The sequence below is a fragment of the Anoplopoma fimbria genome, chromosome 8 (genome assembly GCF_027596085.1).
Source record: "Anoplopoma fimbria isolate UVic2021 breed Golden Eagle Sablefish chromosome 8, Afim_UVic_2022, whole genome shotgun sequence".
NCBI classification, from domain to species: Eukaryota; Metazoa; Chordata; class Actinopteri; order Perciformes; family Anoplopomatidae; genus Anoplopoma; species Anoplopoma fimbria.
Genome location: NC_072456.1, coordinates 7510583 through 7531484, shown reverse-complemented (window position 1 = coordinate 7531484; position 20902 = coordinate 7510583). Strand labels below are relative to the sequence as shown.

The 20902-nt window shown below is 40.9% G+C and overlaps 2 protein-coding genes across 2 annotated transcripts in view; both read left to right on the top strand.

Moving 5' to 3' along the window:
- Positions 1–273: 273 nt before the first annotated feature.
- mylk4b (myosin light chain kinase family, member 4b) lies at positions 274–9697 on the top strand. The gene is made up of 13 exons (XM_054603284.1): positions 274–798; positions 2448–2529; positions 2956–3370; positions 3604–3833; positions 4714–4819; positions 5525–5618; positions 6507–6616; positions 6704–6845; positions 7236–7306; positions 7419–7547; positions 7646–7877; positions 8470–8518; positions 8642–9697. Exons 1-13 carry the CDS (start codon positions 274–276, stop codon positions 8650–8652), a joined length of 2196 nt encoding a protein of 731 aa, XP_054459259.1. The 3' UTR covers positions 8653–9697.
- A 9993-nt stretch (positions 9698–19690) lies between these two features.
- Positions 19691–20902, top strand: part of gmds (GDP-mannose 4,6-dehydratase) — a 151757-nt gene continuing 150545 nt past the window's right edge. The window contains exon 1 of the mRNA XM_054602954.1: positions 19691–19974. Coding sequence (XP_054458929.1) covers positions 19876–19974 — 99 coding nt within the window. The 5' untranslated portion in view covers positions 19691–19875. The remainder of the gene's footprint in view (positions 19975–20902) is intronic.

Here is a 20902-nt window from a genome sequence, read left to right as displayed (position 1 = left end):
AGCAGAGCCCTCAGCTCTTATCACTGGCCACTCACAGTCCCTGACGTTCATGGGGGGCTGCGCTTTAATTTAGAGTACAGCCATTTGCTATTCTTAAAACTCAACTCAGTGGTGCAGTGTTGAGGGAGAGATCTCGGTGCTCCCTCCACTTCTGTAGTTTTGTCCGGTATTATGTTTTTCGTTGTCGTTTTCATCCTGCGTGAAAGTCAACGGACTTGATTACTGAGTAAAACATTTTTTTGTGTTTGTGAGGAGGCCCGCTTTAGTTCAGCCATGAGCTCCAGCCTTGTCAACTCTTTGGCCAAAGTCTATGATCCGAATCCTCTTCATGGCCAGAAGACTGGTGGAAGAAAGCTCTCACTCAATGGATCAGACAAATCCCAAGCTTCTTCATCATCACCTTCCTCCCCTCATGATGCCGCCCTGCACTGCGTGGAGAGCCGAATGGACTCACTGAGCTCCCAGATGGAGCGCTTGCTCAGCATGCAGCAGACCGTCTTGATCCGGCTAGATGGCCTGTCCCTGGACGTCAGGGGCCTCGGTCGGGACTTAGCATCGATGCATGAAGAGGGCCGTGGGGGGAGACGCAGGTCCGGGGTTCAGGCGACATGCAGAGAGCTGCATGGGGCCGTTGAGAGGGCCGGTGAGCAGATGGAGAGTCAGGGACGAAGGCTGGACGGGGTGGAGAGGCTGGTGGAGGGCACCCAGCAGGTGATCAGCTTCATTGGGGAGGTGGTGAAGAGCTCCAGGCTGGTGGAGCTGCTGTTCAAACAGCCCGGAAAGAAGGCTCACAAGAAGGTGAGAGATTTAACGACAGCACAAGCGAGGTTTTCCTGTAAGAAGTGGCCGGGCGGTTGGGCGGCTGTGGCGTAGTGGAGAGCAAGGTAGTTCTCCAATCAGAGGGTCGGTGGTTCGATACCCGGCTTCGGCAGTCGATGTGTCCTTGGGCAAGACACTTAACCCCAAGTTGCTCCCGAAGGCTTGCCATCGGTGTGGACTGGATGTTGCATGAATGTTAGTTAGAGTCTGATGGTGGCACCTTGCATGGTAGCCTGTCATCAGTGTGTGAATGGATGAATGATATGTAATATACTACTGATTGTAAGTCGCTTTGGATAAGCGTCTGCTAAATGACTGTAATGTAATGTAAAGTGGCCTCAAAATCCAGTGTTTTCCCAGCTAGTGTTTTGTTCTCATCTCCAACATGGAGTAATTTGAGAAAGGTGCGGCGCAAAGTTCTCATAGTGGTTCTATTACTGTGTGCTGTGTCACCAATCTCGACATAGTGAGAGGTCTAATTGCAATGTGATCATAGCGGCAGACGCATTAAGTGTCATTCCAAAGGTTGCAAATCCTCTTGATGGAATATGTGACCTGTTTGCAGAAACATTATAAATAGCTGGCTCTAAAACCTGAAAAATCCATAAAGTAAATCTTTAAACAATGCTTTAAGATTCCTTATTTTCATATCAAGCTGCCGTTCATTCCTCATGTTCTGATATGGCTCCTTACACATCTATTGTTAGCTCTGCTGTACTTCAACATGCCATTCTCTGTAATGTTAAGTAATTTTCCATTGTGCAGTGATTGTCATTTGTCTCTGAGGTGTAAATGATTAGAGTCAGACTGGTTATCTTATCCAACCTATGTGTTTATCAGCAAAGCAGTGGATAAGACTGCAGCTGCACTGGCTCTGTTTAGTCTGGCCCGGTTCTGAAGCCTAGTCTGCATCACATGGTGCATGTTTGTTATTCTTATTCTCTTGGGGCAATATTAAGAATGTAGGCTGTTGCATAGTTTTTACTGCCTTGTCTTTGTAGGATATCCGTGTTTGTTTGCGTGTGAGTTGGAATATCTTGCGTGCTTGAATTCTGCTGATTCAGAAGCTGTTTTTTAGGAATGTGATCAAGCAAACAGCCTTATGACATGATGAAGCAGCCTCTGTCAGATATATTAAATTACAGAGAAACGGCAACAGGGATCACCTGAACTTCTTTTCTGCCATCCTGTAAAGTGTCATGCATGGATACTGCCCTTATGTTATGTTCTTTAGTCACTGTATAGTATATGTGGGAAAGAGTGAATACAACGGTTTCCTGTGTTGTGCTGCATCTCGTCCACTACAGATGATATTCGATCTTTCCTCTTTCTCTTGGAGGAGTCATCCATTTCATACAGCATTAAGCTTGAGTTACAGGGTAAACCGTAGCAGCAATAACAAACACTTTGGCTTGCTGTCTGACTAATGTGCAAATGAAAACTAGTATATTACTACGCTGTTCCCGACAGAAATCAGACTCAAACTTTTGAAAAATGTAAAACGAATTGTATTGAATAATTGAATAGAAGAGTTTGGAGTTTTCAACCTATTGCCGTTTTTGTCCATATCTGTCATCTTTTAGATCTATTGTCTAATGCTAGATCTGGTTTCTTCTTTCTGCAACCAGGCAAAGGATGACAAGGATAAAGCCAAACTGAACCTGAAGGGCTTGAAGGTCCAGAAGAAGAGGAGACCTGCGGACACGTTAGGTAGGCTAAAACAGGAACTAATACTCAACCTCCAATCACCTGAGTGTATACAAAGACGTACACAGCATCTTCATTATCTGACAATCTGCTAGAATAGTTATGGACTACAGCCTGACCAATACTGGATTTTTTAAGCCAATTGAGATATTGATATTTGGAAGTTTAAAAATCTAGTAATATATCAGCAGATCTTTTTTTAACATTAACACATGACTTAAACAAAAAATCTTAATAGGTATCACCTAGACTTTTTTGTTTTGTTTATTGAAGCCAAAGTAGTTGGACATTTTACAGTGTGAAAGTCAACTTGTCAGTGCTCTCTAGTGGACAAAGTATGCAATGGTGACACTGTTTCTAGATTCAATTGTCAAACATTTCTATTTATATAATCGCTTATGGTTATTTGCTTTGTTTTTCCCATGTCAGACACATCTGCGCTGACTGAGCCTGTGCTGCAGGAGCAGGTGGAAAAGCTCAACAGGCAGAACACTGAGCATTCCCATGGAAGGGCAGAGGCTGACAATCAGGAGGGGGAGGACAGGGGAAGTGGGGGAAGAAGACAGGAGTCTGCAGAGCTGATTCTGGACGGACCACACACCACTGCCGCCCAGTCAGAGGACAGGAAGAAGGCATCCAAGGAGATAGAGGAGGGAGCGGAGAAGGGGGTCTTTGATGACTCAGAGACAGAGGAAGAGGAGGAAAAGGCAGAAGAAAAGGGTGGAAAAGTGGAGGATGATGGGAAGAGAAAGCATAAAGGGAAGGCAGAAGATTCTTCAAAATCGGAAAAGGACCCAAGTGTCATCGCAGATATCTGCGAGACCTCTCTCCTACCACAGGAGAGGTATTTCTCACTAGTCACAGCTCACCTTCATGCTATAATTTCTGTCACAAAATAGAACACTGGACAAGATAACTGTGTCAATATTGTGTTTATTTGTAATTCTTTATCATTCTTATTTATCACAGAAGTCAGTTAAAAGCAAATTCTTTGGGGGAGGGAAAACAAAAATGAAACAAAGTTTAATAAATTAAAATTTTCAGGTGCTCAATGTTTTCTTTTATTTTCATGTGTAGCTCTGAGGAAGGCGGCGATGTGGCCACTTGCAGCAAACGTCGTGTCACAGAAGAGGACCTGGTGAAGGACGACCTCAAAAAAAGCAGAGTAGAAGACAGTGAAGTGGAAAATGCTGATGGGCAGGTGGTTGAGGGGGACGAGCCTCAGGCCTCCGAATCTGACGAAGTAAAGACAGAGGTGGACGAGGAGGGAGAGGAGGGAGAGTCATCAACCAAGGAATTTGTCATTGGTAAGACATTATGTTTTTTACAATGCATGAATGCATGAGAAACAGTCCAAGAACACAGTGGGCATTTCCTTGATTTTAAAGGGTATGTCTGGTTTTTTTTAAAACTTGTTATCATGCGTAACTTGTAATTTAGTTGGGAATCAGCTGTGTAAATATTTTTGCCAGAATAAGGTTTAGTTGACAAGTCAAACACTTTTATTTTGAAGTTTAGACCACAGCTTAACTTTTTCATATCCTGTTGTGTATGTGGTTTAATCTAACCTTATAAACATATTTTTTTTTTTTATAGAAGATGGAAATCAAAGCCTTACTGGCTTGATAAATTAGATTAACAGGTCAATTCACCATACACTTTGTTTAAAGGTGTCTGTTCTCTTTGTTTCTATGCACACAGTTTCTTTTAGCAATTACATTCAAATACAAAATGTACTAAATAGTACTAAAAGATGTATTCAGTCAAAACCTGTTTAGAAATGATGAAATAGTACAACCATATGCCTGCAGTTCAGAATTTTTTTTATATAGGACTCCTGGCCTAAGTATTTCCCATACTGACGCTCTGGTGCTATTGAAATGAATCCACTCTGTGTGGTGAGCTCTCCATACAGACCCAACCTGGTTATTAGTCGGTGACATTTAACTTTTCGGTCCTCAGACTTTGAAATGGCTCCAATGTCATAACACCATGGCGTCTCGAGCGTCACTAACATGTCAGTCGGCACAGCTGGCAGAGCACATAATGAGGCATTGGCATGCTGCTATTTTGATCCACCTTGTTTCTCGGGTCCGAGGCCTCTTCCTCCTACTCAGTTTCATACTCTCTGTTTTCAACCACAGCTAATTCTTCGTTTCATTCTGCCTTTCTTTACGGTTTCTTCAGAGTCAAGCCCTCCACCGTTAGCACCTTTTGACCATCGCATCGTGACTCCCAAACCCCATCAGATAGCCACCTATTACACCATCAACAGAGACGAGGTCCTTGGAGGGTGAGTACCTCCGAATACCAGGCTCTCGATAGTTTGTCTTTACTTTGCTCAGTTACAGCCAGAGACACTTCAACACATCCTCTCTGATGAAATAAAAGAGAATGTCACAGCCTGTGAGTGGCGCTAATAGTTTTTTCCAAGACCTTTTTATTGCCCCTCAAAAGGGCATTTGATTTTGAGCCTCAGGGGGCTCTTGTGAAATGGCGGGCCTCTCTGATGTAATAGACGAGTGCTAAATCCTGCCTGGGAGATTACCCCTCTGCACGCAAGCACGTTTTTCAAATTACTGACATAATGGCACAGTATATATCTGACTGAAGGAGCCATTAGGATGATTAATGATTATTTTCAGAATACATTTTTTAATTAATCACTTATTGTTCCCAGATTACAAGTTCCGAGAACCCCAAATGTCTTAAAATTCTGTGTTTTGTCCAGCTAACAATTCAAAATCCAATTTACTACAATATAAAACAGAGAATGTTCTTTGTTTCAGATGCTGGAACCAGCAATTATTTTAAATTTGACCAAAAGTAATTCCTTATATTTTAAAAATTAAAATAGTCAATTGTGTAATCCTTTCAGCAGAATAAGCGTTTTGTAAATCCAAAATCCGATGTCTAGGATGCTTCTCCTTATCCTACTCTTCCCCTAGTATCTATGGCTGTGCTTGACTCAACTATGTGTTTGCTTTTCTTTCATCAGGGGACGTTTTGGACAAGTCCACAAGTGCATAGAGAACTCGTCTGGGTTAATGTTGGCCGCCAAGATCATCAAAGCCAGGAGCCAGAAAGAGAAGGTGCAGTAATGATCGGCCAATGAATGCTGAATACGTCACAGAATATGTATGTTGTTACGTTATATGTTTAACAATGGCATCGGGATGCCTGTTTCCCCAGACAGTCTAATGGATGGTCACTTTCATCGTTGCCAAGCACCATAAAGGATTACTTTTTAAAAATAGATACAGCTCAACAGCTCAGAGGGGCATGTGGCAGTTTATCAGCCTTATTGTGTCTTTCTAGCTCTCGGTCATCCGAAAGTGATGTGAGAGATGTCAGATGTCCAACTGTAGCTCTGTGGTGACATTATCATCTGAGCTATTCAAATGGCTCAGATGATGAGCCTTTTGAATAGCTAATGTTTCTACCAGTGGCTGTCCATGACAAAACAGACTATGTTGGCAAGCCCTTTCATAACAAGTCTGGCACAAGAGTCTGGCCCAAGAGAGGAGAGAAAACAGCGAGAGGTCCATCTCTTTTTATAAAAACGAGAACAGGAAAGTGGAGTAACAACAGTGACTCCTATTTTACACTGAAAGTACAAAGGATGGCGATACAGCTCATTTCAGGGTTTCGACCATTACATTTTGTGCATGCTCAACATCAGAATGCTTGGTTAGGAAGTCTCTTTCATATTAACACACAAAGAAAGGTGATGGATCACAATGTAAACTAGATGTGCCTCCGAGTGGGAGGTCTGATGCAGACTGATGGTTCTCTTGGTTAACAGTTTTGCCGTTGACAGACTTTCATAAATTTCCCAGTCTCAAGCCTCTGAAAATCCATCCACACACACACTATCTTCTTCTATTGTTTTGTAGCACATTATGTGTTTACTCCATACTGAACTGTATGTTTTTCATTGACTTGTATTTGTTTCTATCTTTTGTCTGCTTGTCTTTTAGGACGTGGTGAGGAATGAGATCCAGGTGATGAACCAATTGAACCACGCCAACCTCATCCAGCTGTACGCTGCCTTTGAGTCGCGCCATGACATCATCCTGGTCATGGAATAGTAAGTCAGGGCATGTGTTTCATCTGGGTACATGGTGATTGTTCTCATTTGTCAATGCAACAAACTTACAAGCTCTGGCTTCTGTAGCGTGGAGGGAGGGGAGCTGTTTGACCGCATCATTGATGAGAACTACAACCTGACGGAGCTGGACACAGTGCTGTTTATACGCCAGATCTGTGAGGGGCTGCAGTACATGCATAAGATGTACATCCTGCATCTTGACCTCAAGGTAAACCTGCTTCAACTTAGGATCTCGTATTCTTACAGTCAGCAATATCCCTCAGATTGACAGCTGAGATCGGCTCCAGCACCCCTGCGACCCTTAACTGGATAAGCAGGTTATGGAAAATGGATGGATCTTTCCAATCATCAAGGCAGTTTTTTAGGACATTCTGCAACTACTTTAATGCCCATGAATTCTTTTTTTTAATTCATTTTATTTTCTATTGTTAAATTGTGATGAGTAACATGCACTGTTCTGATGCTTTAACGTGCTTACATACCAGTGAAGAAAAATCCACTCAGCGCTTTTAATTACTACCACTTGGTCACTTTCAGTGTTTAAGATGCTTAATTGTTCTTTCTTCCTCCATAATCATCCACTTTTGTTCCTTTTCAGCCTGAGAACATTCTTTGTGTCAGCAGAGCTACTAACAAGATTAAAATCATTGACTTTGGCCTGGCCAGGAGGTAAAATCTGACATTTATTTACCTTTGAAATGTTTTGTTCACTCTCAACTTTCATAACAGGACCTCCTCAGCCCCGATTATATCTCTAATGTTTCTGCTTGTCCTGTCACAGGTATAAACCCAGGGAGAAGCTGAGGGTCAACTTTGGAACACCTGAATTTTTGGCCCCTGAAGTCATCAACTATGAGTTTGTTTCATTCCCTACGGACATGTGGAGCCTTGGCGTCATCACTTATATGCTGTGAGTTGTGGATGATCACTCACATATATACATATATTATATATATATATATATAGACTCATAGTAGCATTCCTGACTTCTGTATCCTCTTGGTCCAGGCTCAGTGGCTTGTCTCCGTTTCTGGGGGATGATGACAACGAGACATTGAACAACATCCTGGCCTGTCAGTGGAACTTTGAGGAGGAGGAGTTTACGGACATCTCCGACGAGGCCAAAGACTTCATCACCCTTCTGCTGGTGAAGAGCAAGAGCTGGAGGATGAGCGCCGCAGAGTCCCTCAGGCACCCCTGGCTGTCAGACCGGAGTCTGCACTATCGACTAAATCAGAAGGTAGTGTAAAGACCACTATAATGTTTAACAGAGCTGTTCTGATCAGAGCTCTCATTATTACTGCTACTTTTTCCTGTCCACAGCAAAAGGCAGTAAGACCATGCACAACAGCCGGCCGATCAGAGCTATTGCTGCTCCTCTGTGGGGTTTGTTTAGGTGGCACTGAGCTTTTATAAACTGTATCTAAGTTAATGCAATCATGAAGCCTTTTTTCAAAAAAATTGAGAATCCATTTAAAAATTTAAATATTAATTTGGTTACATAGCAGTTGGTAAAGAGGTGACAGGAAATTAGGGCCACCAGGACAACCCTGACATTCACATTTATTTAGAATCAGAATTTTTTGATCATTTAATTTTGTTCATGCATTGAAAAGTTTTACAATAGTTCCAGACTTCATAAAGCTCATTCAGTGTATGTTATAAACTGATGTGTTAGTGAAGACACTAGTCTTGATCTTAATATCGGTGACTAAGCACAGCGACAATTGTTTAAAAAGTTGAAAAAGCGTTAATAGATTTGCAAACAAAACCAGTGTTGATACAGTTACTTGCTCCGATGCACTAATTCAGCGGATGCTCTCTCATTGCAGAAAAACAAGTGCCACTCCACACATGCTCCATCTCCAGAGAGCCAGACAGGTAAGACTGATATTTTTCATGCTAGTTAGTGATGCATTTCTCAATCAAAAGCATTGTTTCCTCCCCATCTGGCTACTTACAAACTTGAAACCTAATATCTGCCTATTTTTCTGTCCCTTTTAGAAACACTGTGAGGCCCTCAGCATGCCTTCTGACAATGTAGGGCCCTGGAGCTCAACACTGGACCAATGCTGCTGTACCCGTATGGCTACTGGATAACTACTCTCGCATCCTTCTGTTAGCTTAGCTTCGCAGCTTGTAGTCCTGATGTCCGCAGGAGAAGAACAGACTTTTTGAACGCTGATGTTGAGTCATGAACTATCTGCTAGCATGCTTACTAGCGTGCTTACTGCAGAGCACAAAACTTCCTACTGAACCAGAGTGGACTCGCTCGCTTCATGGTGGTGTGTAGAATGACCTGTATCGCAACAGTGAATCCAAAATATTAGAGACTAAAGACCTGGGTTGATTGTCACTTCTACAACTTCCACATGTAGTGGAAAGGTAACACTGAAAATCAGCAGTTTAGCATCAAACAGACACTGTAATTATCCCTACGACAGTTAGCAGTTTGTCAAGTTGTCCTGGTTTGTTGCATGCTTTGCACTTTTTGTCCTATTTCTACGAGATTTAGCAAACAACTCTAAGTAAAATATAGACCGAAAGCTTTTATTCAGTTAATATATTTTTGTGAATACAGATTTATTTTCTTTCTTTTTATTTACAAGTCTTATGAATTGTTATTCTTTCTTGGTAAAGTTAAAAATACATTTAGAACTTGGTTGAAGTTGAAGACACACCACATTAATTTATTTTGTACAGTATATAACACAGCACCTCATACTCTCATTCCCCTGAAAAGTGAGGAAATCTCAATGACTGAATACTTCCTGGTTCGAGCCATATTCAGCCCACATTTCTGGTACATTTTCACTTTAGACCGGATTGCCTTCTGTATGTGCTCATGCCACTCGCTCGCCTTCGCTTCGGCAGTTTGCAGTAGCCCTCTCACCTTCCATGAAGGCGTAACGAACAACAGAATACTACCTATGAATGATTCACGTTTATGACTGAAGTGGATTCTTATGTTCATTTATTTACTGGTTCAGCACCAGACTGTACTTGAAGTGCAAAGCTTTTATATTCAAGATGGGATTTCGTTCAGGGGAGACAAACAGGATTGGCACATACTGCAACAACAGAGCGGAGATGACATCAGCACTGACTGATTTATTATCCCGTTCTTGTTGGATGAATGTTTATCACATAGTTGTTGGCTGCTCCAATTAGAAATGGAACAGCTTTGTGATCGTGAATACTTGTTTATTTGAATTTATGATACCTTTTTCCAAGCTTTCTTGTGTAATGATGAAATATAATTAAATGTAGAATAAAAATAAGCAAATAAATAAAGCACAGTAGAAAAACACACAGTGTATTTCTTTGGAACTAAGACTTGAATATTAAAATTGTGTAACTATTAGCATGAAGGTTGTACTCAGATGTCAAGGCCGTTCCTCCTGTTTTCTCCTGTTTTCTCCTGTGCTTCTTGTTTTTCCCATGTCTGTCTCTGTGTGTGTGGAGAGGGCTCCTACCTGGTCTCCTCCCTGCTCACCTCACACTACTCTACTGACACAACTGCTCAGATCAGAAAAGCAACATATTTTGATGTTTAGTTTGAAAGAGTTTCTTAACAAGAAGTTACAAGTTAATGAAAGTGACAAAGAAATTCTGGGTGAAAAAATAACTTCATATTCAACTATTAAATCTATGGCCTTTTTTTATTATTTTTTTCAAAATTTATTTTGAAATCAATCAGTTACACAAAGCATTTAGAAACAGGAATATATTAATGAAAATGAAAACAAACACAAGTACAATAAAAATGAGAGCTTTGCTCCCTTTGTAACTGTCTCTGACTAGAGCGCTGTGTCCTTTGGGAGGGTTTACTCCTCTCCTCCATCCAGACACCTCCACTTTCTTTTCTCTGGGAAGGCCTCCTCAAAGGCTCTCTTCATCATGTCTGGGGCAGCCTCATCCTCATCAATCCTCTTTCGCTTATGTGGGGAGGTCTCCTCATGACTGGACCTCCTCTTCTTATCCGGGACAACCTCCTCCTCATCAGCCCTCTTTCTCTTATGTGGGTAAGCCTCCTCTTCATTGGACCTACTCCTCTTTTTTGGGACAACCTCCTCCTCATCAGCCCTCTTTCTCTTATGTGGGTAAGCCTCCTCTTCACCTGACCTCCTCCTCTTATCCGGGACAACCTCCGCCTCATCGGCCCTCTTTCTCTTATTGTCATGGCCGACCTGGGTCAGGCTTGACTGGGCCTCTACTATGTTCAGTAGTAGTTCTAAACAAATAAAAAAATAAAAAGGCAAATATTTGACAGTTCTCCAATACTTATATAAAATATATCACCATTTAAGACAGGCTCACCAAGTCTGACCCAATAAATAAATAATTTCCCATCAAATACCTCTCATGGCAAATCTCATTGAGCAAAGAGGAAAAAAGAACTTTTTTGATTCAAAACAAATTGATCCCAAGTGTATGTGTGGGTTGTGAGCTTACTGTTGACACCGTCCATCAGCTCCTTGTTGAGGTAAACGTAGAGCTTCTTGGCTGGGGAGCTGCGATCCGAGGGGAGATCAGCTTCATCACGCTTCCGTTTGTGCAGCATTGATGTCGGTGGGCTCGTTTGCCCTCCTGTCACTGTTACTGCTACATCCAGGAATTCATTGGCCAAGGCGTTGTCTGGGTTTCTGTGTGCATCAAAAAATAGTTTGACTCTCTTGAAACTGAAAGCAATAGTTAAATAGACAGTTTTATCAAATCAGCTTTTAGGCTTTCTTGCCAGAAGTTTTATGAGATGATTGATGCTACTCTCATTTGTTAACATTAACTAAAGAGCTACACTGGAGCTGGGAGTCAATAACCTTAGCTTAGCATAAAGACTGGAAGTGGTATTATTCATCTCAACTAACTCTCAGCAAGAAAACAAATAAAAGTATTTCCCATAATGTCAAATAATTCCCTCTTAAGTATCTAAAAAGGGAGATATTTAACACCTACCTGCTGCCACACCCTGAATCGTCAGCATTACCCCGATAGTTGTGCTTGGCTGGACTGTTTTGAGCACTGCTTGCGGTACTTAAGAGGGAGGGTTGCTCCTTGCCGCTCAGTCCGGAGGGGCAGCTCTGATCAGGGTCGGCAGTGCTGTTGGAGGCCAGCTGAGCCACATCCTCGCCATCATTGGAGCTCTGACCCTGGCAGATTGCCATCAGCTCTGTGCACGATTTCACACTGGAAGACAACCAATCGCTAAGTCAAACAACTTCATCTATCTTTATCAGCAAGGAGATAATACACCTATCATCTAAGCACACACTTACTAAGGGCTGTTGTTGAATATGTCAAGGTGACTCATTGTCAAGTACGGATGCTGCAGAATTTGGCTCGGTGTGATCCTTTGAGCCGGATCCACCAGCAGCATCTTAGTCAGGCTATCCACAAACTTGGCCCGGTCACTACTATCAGCCTCGGCATCTTCTCCAGAGAGTTTATGAGACAACTTGTGGAGGATCAGAATGAAGCACAACTGTAAGAGCTTGTTTATACGTTCTGACATTCAAGTCAAAAAAGCCTGTTTTCCAAAAGAGAGATACTACCTTCGCTAGATAATTTAGGCTGGTAATCGTGCGTGGCTTGCAGTTGAAATGTCTCACTTCAATTGCAGACTAAATAGAATAAATGTTTGAGTTAGTAGGCTTCTTCTGAATGCAGTGACAGTCTGAAGCTAAGACACAGAAGTGTATAAACACAGTTAGGCGTAGAGATAATGTTACCATAAATTTCCACAGGGGGGGTCCCAGTCCTGCGTACGTTGGATGGAAATACTGTGTTGTATATATTCCGGCGTTGAGTAGATGGTCTGGTGGTTTACCAATCGTGTATGAAATGTGCCTCATCTGTGGGCACAACACAATGTTGGGTTATACTTCAAAGTAGATTTTTTACGGTTTCACAAGAGAATTGCTCCAAAAGTTAAGGCGCCTACATGTTAGAAGCACACTGATCTTTGGTGATCTGGCAAAATGTGTGCATTCTCAGTATTAATTTATGCATTAAATGTCTATCTTGTAACAAGAGTCATACTGTCTCAGTAAAAGATCTTGTCTTTGCTACAAAAATGCAAAAAAGAAAATTGACAATGCAGTGGAATATGGCTTGACTCTTGCTGTTAATAAATAAATACAAAGACAGTTTTGGCTGAAGTTGAGATTTTCTGTTGTCTTTTCAGTGTAATACTGACCATATCATACTGGTTAATGCCAGGGAACAGTGGGGTGCCCATAAACATTTCCGCAGCAATGCAGCCAAGAGACCAAACGTCGATGGCCTCGTCGAAGGGAGCTCCCAGCAGGACCTCTGGAGACCTTTGACAAGCAAGAGCAAGACAAGCACATCACTGTGGTTTTAAGTCTTACTAAAAAGTCAGCCTGACTAAAAACTTTAGATGCCAGCAGGCAGGTATCCATGTTTTTGATATCCTTTTGGATGTTCTATCAATCACTTACCTGTACCACTGGGTCTGAAGCGTCGAACCCGTCTGCGCCTCAGGATTGTCACTTGCTAAGCCGAAGTCGATGACTTTGACTTTTAATGGCTGCTGTAAATGGTCCACCATCATTATATTTTCAGGCTTTAAATCAGCATGAACAATCCCTGCTCTCTTCAAGAACTCCAGAGCTGTGGCCAACTGATATCAACAACAACAACAATAGATACATTTTATTAACGAAACAATCATTAAACACGTTTTATTGAGGAACGAGGAAGACATTATCTCTGTTTGTTGTTTGAGGGTTTTAAGTTAAGAAGAAATATGTTTTTTGATGGAAATTGCATCTGGGAATACATGTACATAAGAGACAAAGCACAGCCTTGATTCATTGTTTTAGACAATGCAATTTGTGTTACAACTTTTGCATTACAAAAACAAACCTGTTGCAAAATGGGGCGGATCTCCTTCAACTCCAGAAACATGAATTGGCGCTTCTGCAGGAGCTGGAGCAGATTTATGTCCAGCTTCTCGAACTCCAGACAATAACGGCCCTCGTAGGCAAAGGAGTCGTTCCATACAACGATGTTAAACTTGTCGGAGTTGAGAGCTTTCATCTTTTTTAGGATCTCCTCCTTTTGTATTAGATGTAAGAACAATTTCAGATGTGAATGCAATGAGTTTTTAAAATTATTATAAAAGATAAATGATGATAAACAAGATATGTGTCGTACCTCTTCCTTTGCATCCTCAATGCAACTCAGACTTTTGAGGATTTTCACTGCCACCGTTTCATCAGTGGCTAACTTTTTGCATCGGCTGACTTCTCCATAGCTACCCGACCCCAGGAGATCCTGAACCTCGTAGTCAGAGGAGGCGGAGGAGATCCGGCCTCCTACAACGACCTGAAAGTCGCTGTTGTCAGTCATGATGCAAATCACTCTGCTGTAGGTTGCTCAGGCCTGAGGTGAGAGTAGGAAAGAGGGAATAATGCATCAGATTCTGTCATTTTAACCTTAAAACTGAAGCTGAACCCAAATTTAAAGACCTAGAGGTATTTCTAACTTCTACCAATCCTGTTATAAATAAACATATTCACTGTAAACATGTACAAATAAATCACTGCACTGTTACTTCTAAGAACAATCTGCCAATGTCAACCTCAGGGGGAACAAACTGTGATTATTTTATCCACATTTTACCAGATGTTGACTTCAAGAAGACACATTAATTTGCTCTTCAGAAACAAGTAATATTTGGAAAATTGAATCAACTTACCAGAATTCCAAAGTTCACTTGATGTCAAGTGGTATGGTCTTGAATCTCAGCGTATGATAACTGAATTGAATCTCATATATAAGAACTGTTAATATCAAAAGTGTTCAAGGTTGTCTGCATGTCAACGAGCCAAGGAACAAGGTTGAAATGACTGAAATTAAGTTTATAGCAGAAGTTATAGCATCTCAGTCATTCTGACATTCTGTTCCATCACTGTGTCTTCATTCTAGAACACGTGTAGATGGAATGGAACCTTTTTAGGGCAAACTTAGCTGGAACTAATGCATTGTGATACAGCAGTCCTGTAATAGGTTTCGACCATCATGAAGGTTATAATGTAATAAAGTTTTTGTGTGTTTTACGTGATGTTTTACTTACCAAACCACATTGTAGAAATACTCTGCTACACGTAAATGTCATGCATTGAAATTCGAATAAAAGTACAAAAGTACAAGCAACAAAATCTATTTAAAACACCAAAAGAAAATGACTTATTTTGCAGAATGATCAATAACAGAATAATGTACATTAGGTTCACTGGATCACTGGATCATAGATAGCATTACTATTCTACATAGAAGTGTTTCTGTTGCCCGATTTTTATCCATCCTATAACTGGTATCTTGTTATGTTAGTCATGATAACAGATCACAGGAACCCAGTTAACACTGATGGTTCTCTGCAGGGCAAACCTCATTTCTTGACCACGTTAACCACGTTAACCAGTGTTTATGCACATCGCAAAGACTTATCTCGTAAAGTAAATCTGTGACATAGAAGAAAAAAGATTAGTCTTGTAAGTGCATACTTGTATCCAAACAGATTAAATTCAAACTGAAGCTTAAACTGAACTAGGACACCAGATTAATTGATTCAAATAATCTAAGCAATTGTGTTTCAGACACAACTGTACTGAAACAAAGTGATGCGATTGACATATTGATTCATTTGGATGTATCCTCCTGTGTGTCGGTGTGTATTGAAGATGTACACAGTGTTACGTTTTTTCCATTTATTTCTCCACACAGTTTTAAAAAATGTATTATATATATATATATATATATATATATATATATATATATATATATATATATATATATATTTATTTACGAGTCATCAATAAAATAACACCCAAAGTGTAAAATATGCATTTCTAAGAATAAAGATCAAAAACATACAGTGAGGCCTATCATATAATGATAGGGTGAGGCTTTTAATATTACATTGATCACATCAATTTGAAAATTAAATGAAAGTGTGTTATAGTCCCAACAATAAGCAATGCAAGCAGCATTTGCTGAAAATGTGAATGTACACGTGAGTTCAGATTAAGTTCAGGTAACGTCAGGAGTGAGGACAATGAAAACCAGCAGGTCGAACCAGACCTGTGTTTTTTCTCTGGGTGTGTAAATGTCATATCCACAGAACTTTGAACAAAGAAGATTTGATCTTTGTCTTGCTCCTGATCTTTTTGGGAATCTTACTTTTCCAGTTTGTCTGTGGATTCATTCTGGCTCATGGACTTGTGGGTGAATGCCAAAGCGGACGTGAACTTGGATATCATAAAATACAAAAGTGGGACTACTTGGCTGCTTTTGACTCTCAATGTCTCATTTGCCTTAACCCTCCACTCTCTTGTGTTCCCACACACACGCACACACACGCAACACATGTGTGATGGATGAAGGTTTCTGCACAGCAGTGGACGCACAGTGAGAGTTAAATACCTCGAAGCACACAGCGAGACACCTGCCGTCCAAGCAAGAGAAGAGAAGAAGCGGAGCCCCGAGCTGTAACAGAGCTGTGTGTTTTTCTCATTTGATCAGGCCGGGTGGATGAGCAGACTGCTGTGCTTCTCAGGACCCCAGGCACTTGTTTTTATACAATCATATTTAGGCCTACTTTTCTCACCAAAATGAAAACGTATATACAGGTTTTTTTTTTAGAACAGCAGAAAACCCGCTAAAAATAAGCATTAGACTCCTTACCCATTGCCAGTAGAGGAGTATGCGCTTCCATTTAATTTTTTGGGCACCAGAGGTAGTAAATAGTGAAAACTTATTTTTACATGTTACTTATTCAGTCTCTCTTTTAATCTCTCAAGCCAGAGTTGATGATTGTTGGTTAAGTGGAAAGACTTACCAAGAAGGTTTTAATGAGTGTTATCTTGTTTCTGCTGAGTATGAATGAAATGTGTTTCAATGATTAGCTAAGTGAAATGACTGTTGTCTCACTGGAGAAATATGGTCCAGCTCATGCCACACTATTGTGGGTGCGGCGTGAGGAAGCTACAGGCCGCAGCCGGACCCTTCTTGACTGAATACAAGTAGCTTTGAGGAGAGCATGTTAATTGTAGTTTTTGTAAGTTGATAAATTATAATAATTCTGCAAATCGCTGTTGAGTTTATTGCTAATATATTCACTCCAACATGCATCACATAGCATCGTACTGGAAAAGGGGAAAAAATGAGCGCGTCCGGCTGGTTGTCCATGTCTCTATCACTGCCAATCTGAGCTGGAAACGATACATATCCGTGACTACTGACAGTAACTGGGTGTTAGTGGGTACTTTGTTCAGTGGGAAAGGGGCTTTAGACTGTAATGCAATCACATCTCCCAGCACGCTGTGCACTCTGGGAAGTCCAGCGGTGAGGGAGTGCTTTCAGAGGCTACTGACACTCTCAGCTGGAGCAGATGTTTTCATACATGCTCAAATGTACAAGAATAATAAGAGATTAGGAGCTGCTCTGAGTGTTTGATCGCTCCTCTTAAGATAGGGTCTCAAGTGATGTGAAATGAATTCCTCTATCAGGGTCAATATATCAAGTTCTGTTCCTGAAATTGTGTTTATTTGGGCATGCTGACAAGTCAGTTCTATCAATTCAAAACCATACTTTTCTCTCAAATTTAAGAAAACAGCTTTTTCCATTCTTTATGAAAGTATCATCATGTCCTGTATTCAAAGCATTAATTACGGAACACACCCAGGGGCCCACAGTTTCAGAGCCCCCTGGCCTCCACCTGCAAAACAAAACTCAGAGAGACACATACAAACCAGTAAGAGACTCCAAAAGGACCACAAAGAAACAAAATGACTACAATGGAAAAGCTGCAAAGAGAAACAAAGCGACTCTTTAGATAGATGTTCAGTCAAAGGTATGGAGTCAGTACAGGCAATCAAATACTGAACAGGGGTGAGGCAAAGAGGCAGTTGGAGTAAAGCAGAGTAAAAAAACAGGCAACCAAGAACAAAGAGAGAAATGGTTGGAACGGCATACAGCGGTACTAAGACAAACTGGCACGGACAAAGGTGTTGACACAAACTAAATACTCTAGGGAGGAGGAGGGTAAGTGAAGTACAAAAGTGACACAAAACCACTAAAAAAATACACAAAATGACCACAAAATCATACAAAACCACAAAGAGTTGCGTAACGACTACAAAGAGACATAAAATAACAACAAAAAGAGGCTAACAACTGAAAGGTTCTGTGAGTCTTGCTCCTATGTAGAGGTGGAGGGGCCTTTTGTATGTCCGTGCAGAGGGGCCCATTGTCTCACAATCCACCCATGTCTCTGTTTGGTTCCTACCTCTTACCTGCTGTTTGCTTGACTGACAGAACTGATATATTATATTTGTACAGATGTGTCACTGAGACGTCCTCTTCTAGCACACACAGAAAGAGAAATATCATCTCTGCACACGTCAGCATTGTTGCTTCTTAGTGGATGTTTTTGGGCTTGTCCCCTGAGTGCAGGGTAGCAACAAGTTGATCTAAACCCAGAATATAGTGATGCATGTGAGTGGTGCAGATGTGCATGCAAATATACAACATACTTATTGTCTAATAACTTGTGTTTTATATGTAACTTATGTAGCTGTTTCAATGTTCAACAATGCACTGGGTCTAGGTGACTGCTGACAGAGGATAATAACTTTGAAAAGGAACTTTTCAGTGGTTATTGAGACATTTAGGGACCTCTGTTACTCCTTTTAACCTGTTGATACTATATTAGAAGCACAGAATGTAAAGTTTTCTGCTTCATCCAGAACCAGAAGAGACTTATAAACACTGCTGCTATGATTACTTTCTAAAAATCATACGTCCTCTGACTTTACATTCAACAAAAAAAATGATGTTCAACTATGAATGTAAAGCCCACATATCATCTGAATACTAACAATCATTTTTCCATCATACTGCAGAATTTCTTTGTAACAAAAAGTGATGAAAGGTTTAATGTGTAAGATATGGCTACATATCCATAGGAAATAGGAGGCAGTATTTATTTATATATATCTTCATCTATAATATCTGCACCAACAGCCAGTACTCGCTGGATCATTGAGCCAAAGAGGGTTCGTTCCACCCTTCCAGCTCTAGAACTAATGTAGTTTGTCAGTTTGTTCGGTTGCCTGCTTACTCGAAAGACCTGCTCTCCTTGTTGCCAGGAGATTACTTGGAAATCTACTCGCCTTGCCAGTTTGGTATACCCGTACACCAACCGCCTTTCAATCCTAGGATTCCCTGTGCCAAGCCTTTGCCGCTGCACAATTGCCGAATACCCAGCCAAGCCTCTTGCCAGCCTTCATCTCACCTTATGTGTTATTCCCCTTTAATAGAAGTTTTTTTTTTTCACCTACCTGCCGGTCTTTCATCTGCATTTTGGGTCACCCTCAGATTACTGATTGATGCCAAGATTATATTGGCATCAAAATGAACTCAAAACAATACTGTACCAAAAGTAAACATACTCATAATGGAAAAGAAGAAAGCCCTTTTCTGAATAATTACTTTAAATCTCTTTGGGTTATAATTATTGATGCATTTGATTCATCCCCTTGAATGTTGCAGCTGGTAAATGTGGAGCTAATTTCAACTAAATTAATTTAATTAATTTAATCCATCATTTTCCAGCATGATTTCATCAGTTTATTTATATTGTGTAGACCTATATAAATACTTTGAATCTGCAAAGTAACTAGTAACTAACATGTTCAAATATATACGGAGGAGTTAAAAGTTGAATATTGGCTTCAAAAATATAGTGGATAATACTAAAATAGCATAAAATGGAAAATACTCAAGTAAAGTATAAGAACTTTAAAATCATACTTAAGTACGGTACTGAGAAAATGTATATCAACCACTACTTCTAAGAAATAGCCACACAAAACAACCTCCGTCGTTGATATAATAGGAGGCTGCCTTTCTCTCTCCGTCCTTTAGGGGGCGCTGTGGTAACATTACTGCAGTCCTCTCACACCCTCTGCCCTCTTTAACGAAGCTTCCTCTGCCGCTCCCACCTGCTCTCTTCCCATTGGCTGATTTCGCCGCCGCTTCCTCCTACGTAGGAGCCTACGCTTTCTTAGCGCCGTGTGTTTTGGTTTACAGATGCTAGGGAGACTCGTCGGTGCTCTCACGCTAAACAAACAGCAGCACAGGCAGGTTTTTCATTTCTTTCCCTCGATCCTTGTGACAGCAGTCCCGCAAACAACCAGCCGAGAAGAGAGATGGCCCAGTGCTCCGAGTCCGCTAACGTGAGCTCCGAGGTGAACGGAGAGATGAAGAAGGAGAGGAAGGTGGCTGTTATCACCGGCATCACCGGACAGGTAACGCTGACATCCATACCCCCAGCAGCTTGACGCTACACTGTTGCTTTTAAACGTCTAAACGCCTACATTCAGGTGCTCAAAAAACCCCACTCTCTGTCACTGTTAAATATGCAGTTCATCAAACACTCAATCCTTCCTGTCTTTAACCCTCCTGTCGTGATCATTTCTCCCCCCCTTACTTTAGTGTCTGTTTTAACTGCTCTTACATTAACACAAAAAACATTAATCATCATCAAATTTTATTTAACACCTTTTTCAGTATCTCAGACTAGTGGTTTACATGAATAACTGCTGTGAATATACAAAGAATAGACACTAAATTAGGTCCAGAGCCTCTCTGACAGAAAGTCGCCTCATCAGTCGCCTACTCATTGTGTTCATAGTAAAATGAGAGCAAGTCACAAATAAAGGTTTATGTAAATGTTGTGGTTGTGGATGTGTGGGTGTGTATGGGGCTGTTTTCCATCTGATGAATGGACATAATCTAGTGTTTCCCATTCATTTCCTATGGCGGTCACTTTTGACCGGTAACACCATGGGTGTAACAAAGTTGACTAAACCACTCAAAATTCAATGAAAGTGGTGATCAGCAATTTTATATGTTCAAATGCCTAGTGTGGAGGATATCATAAGGCCTTGAGGCAATCAGATGTAAAACACAATATTTATGATTGATTAAAGTTGTAAATCAGTCAGATTTGACCCGAACACGACAGGAGGGTTAAACGTTACCTCTGGCGTTTGACTTGTCCACTGGACCACCAGCATCATTTGTTACAGAGATAAACTTATCCAGAGTTGCAATCTAAAAAAATGATAAGACTGCTAATATAAAATCATAAAAATGGTCAAAGATAGGGCCGTCAAAGTAGTACATAGATATTTATGAACACTATGAATCTAAAGCATAGTTAAGAGTGCATGG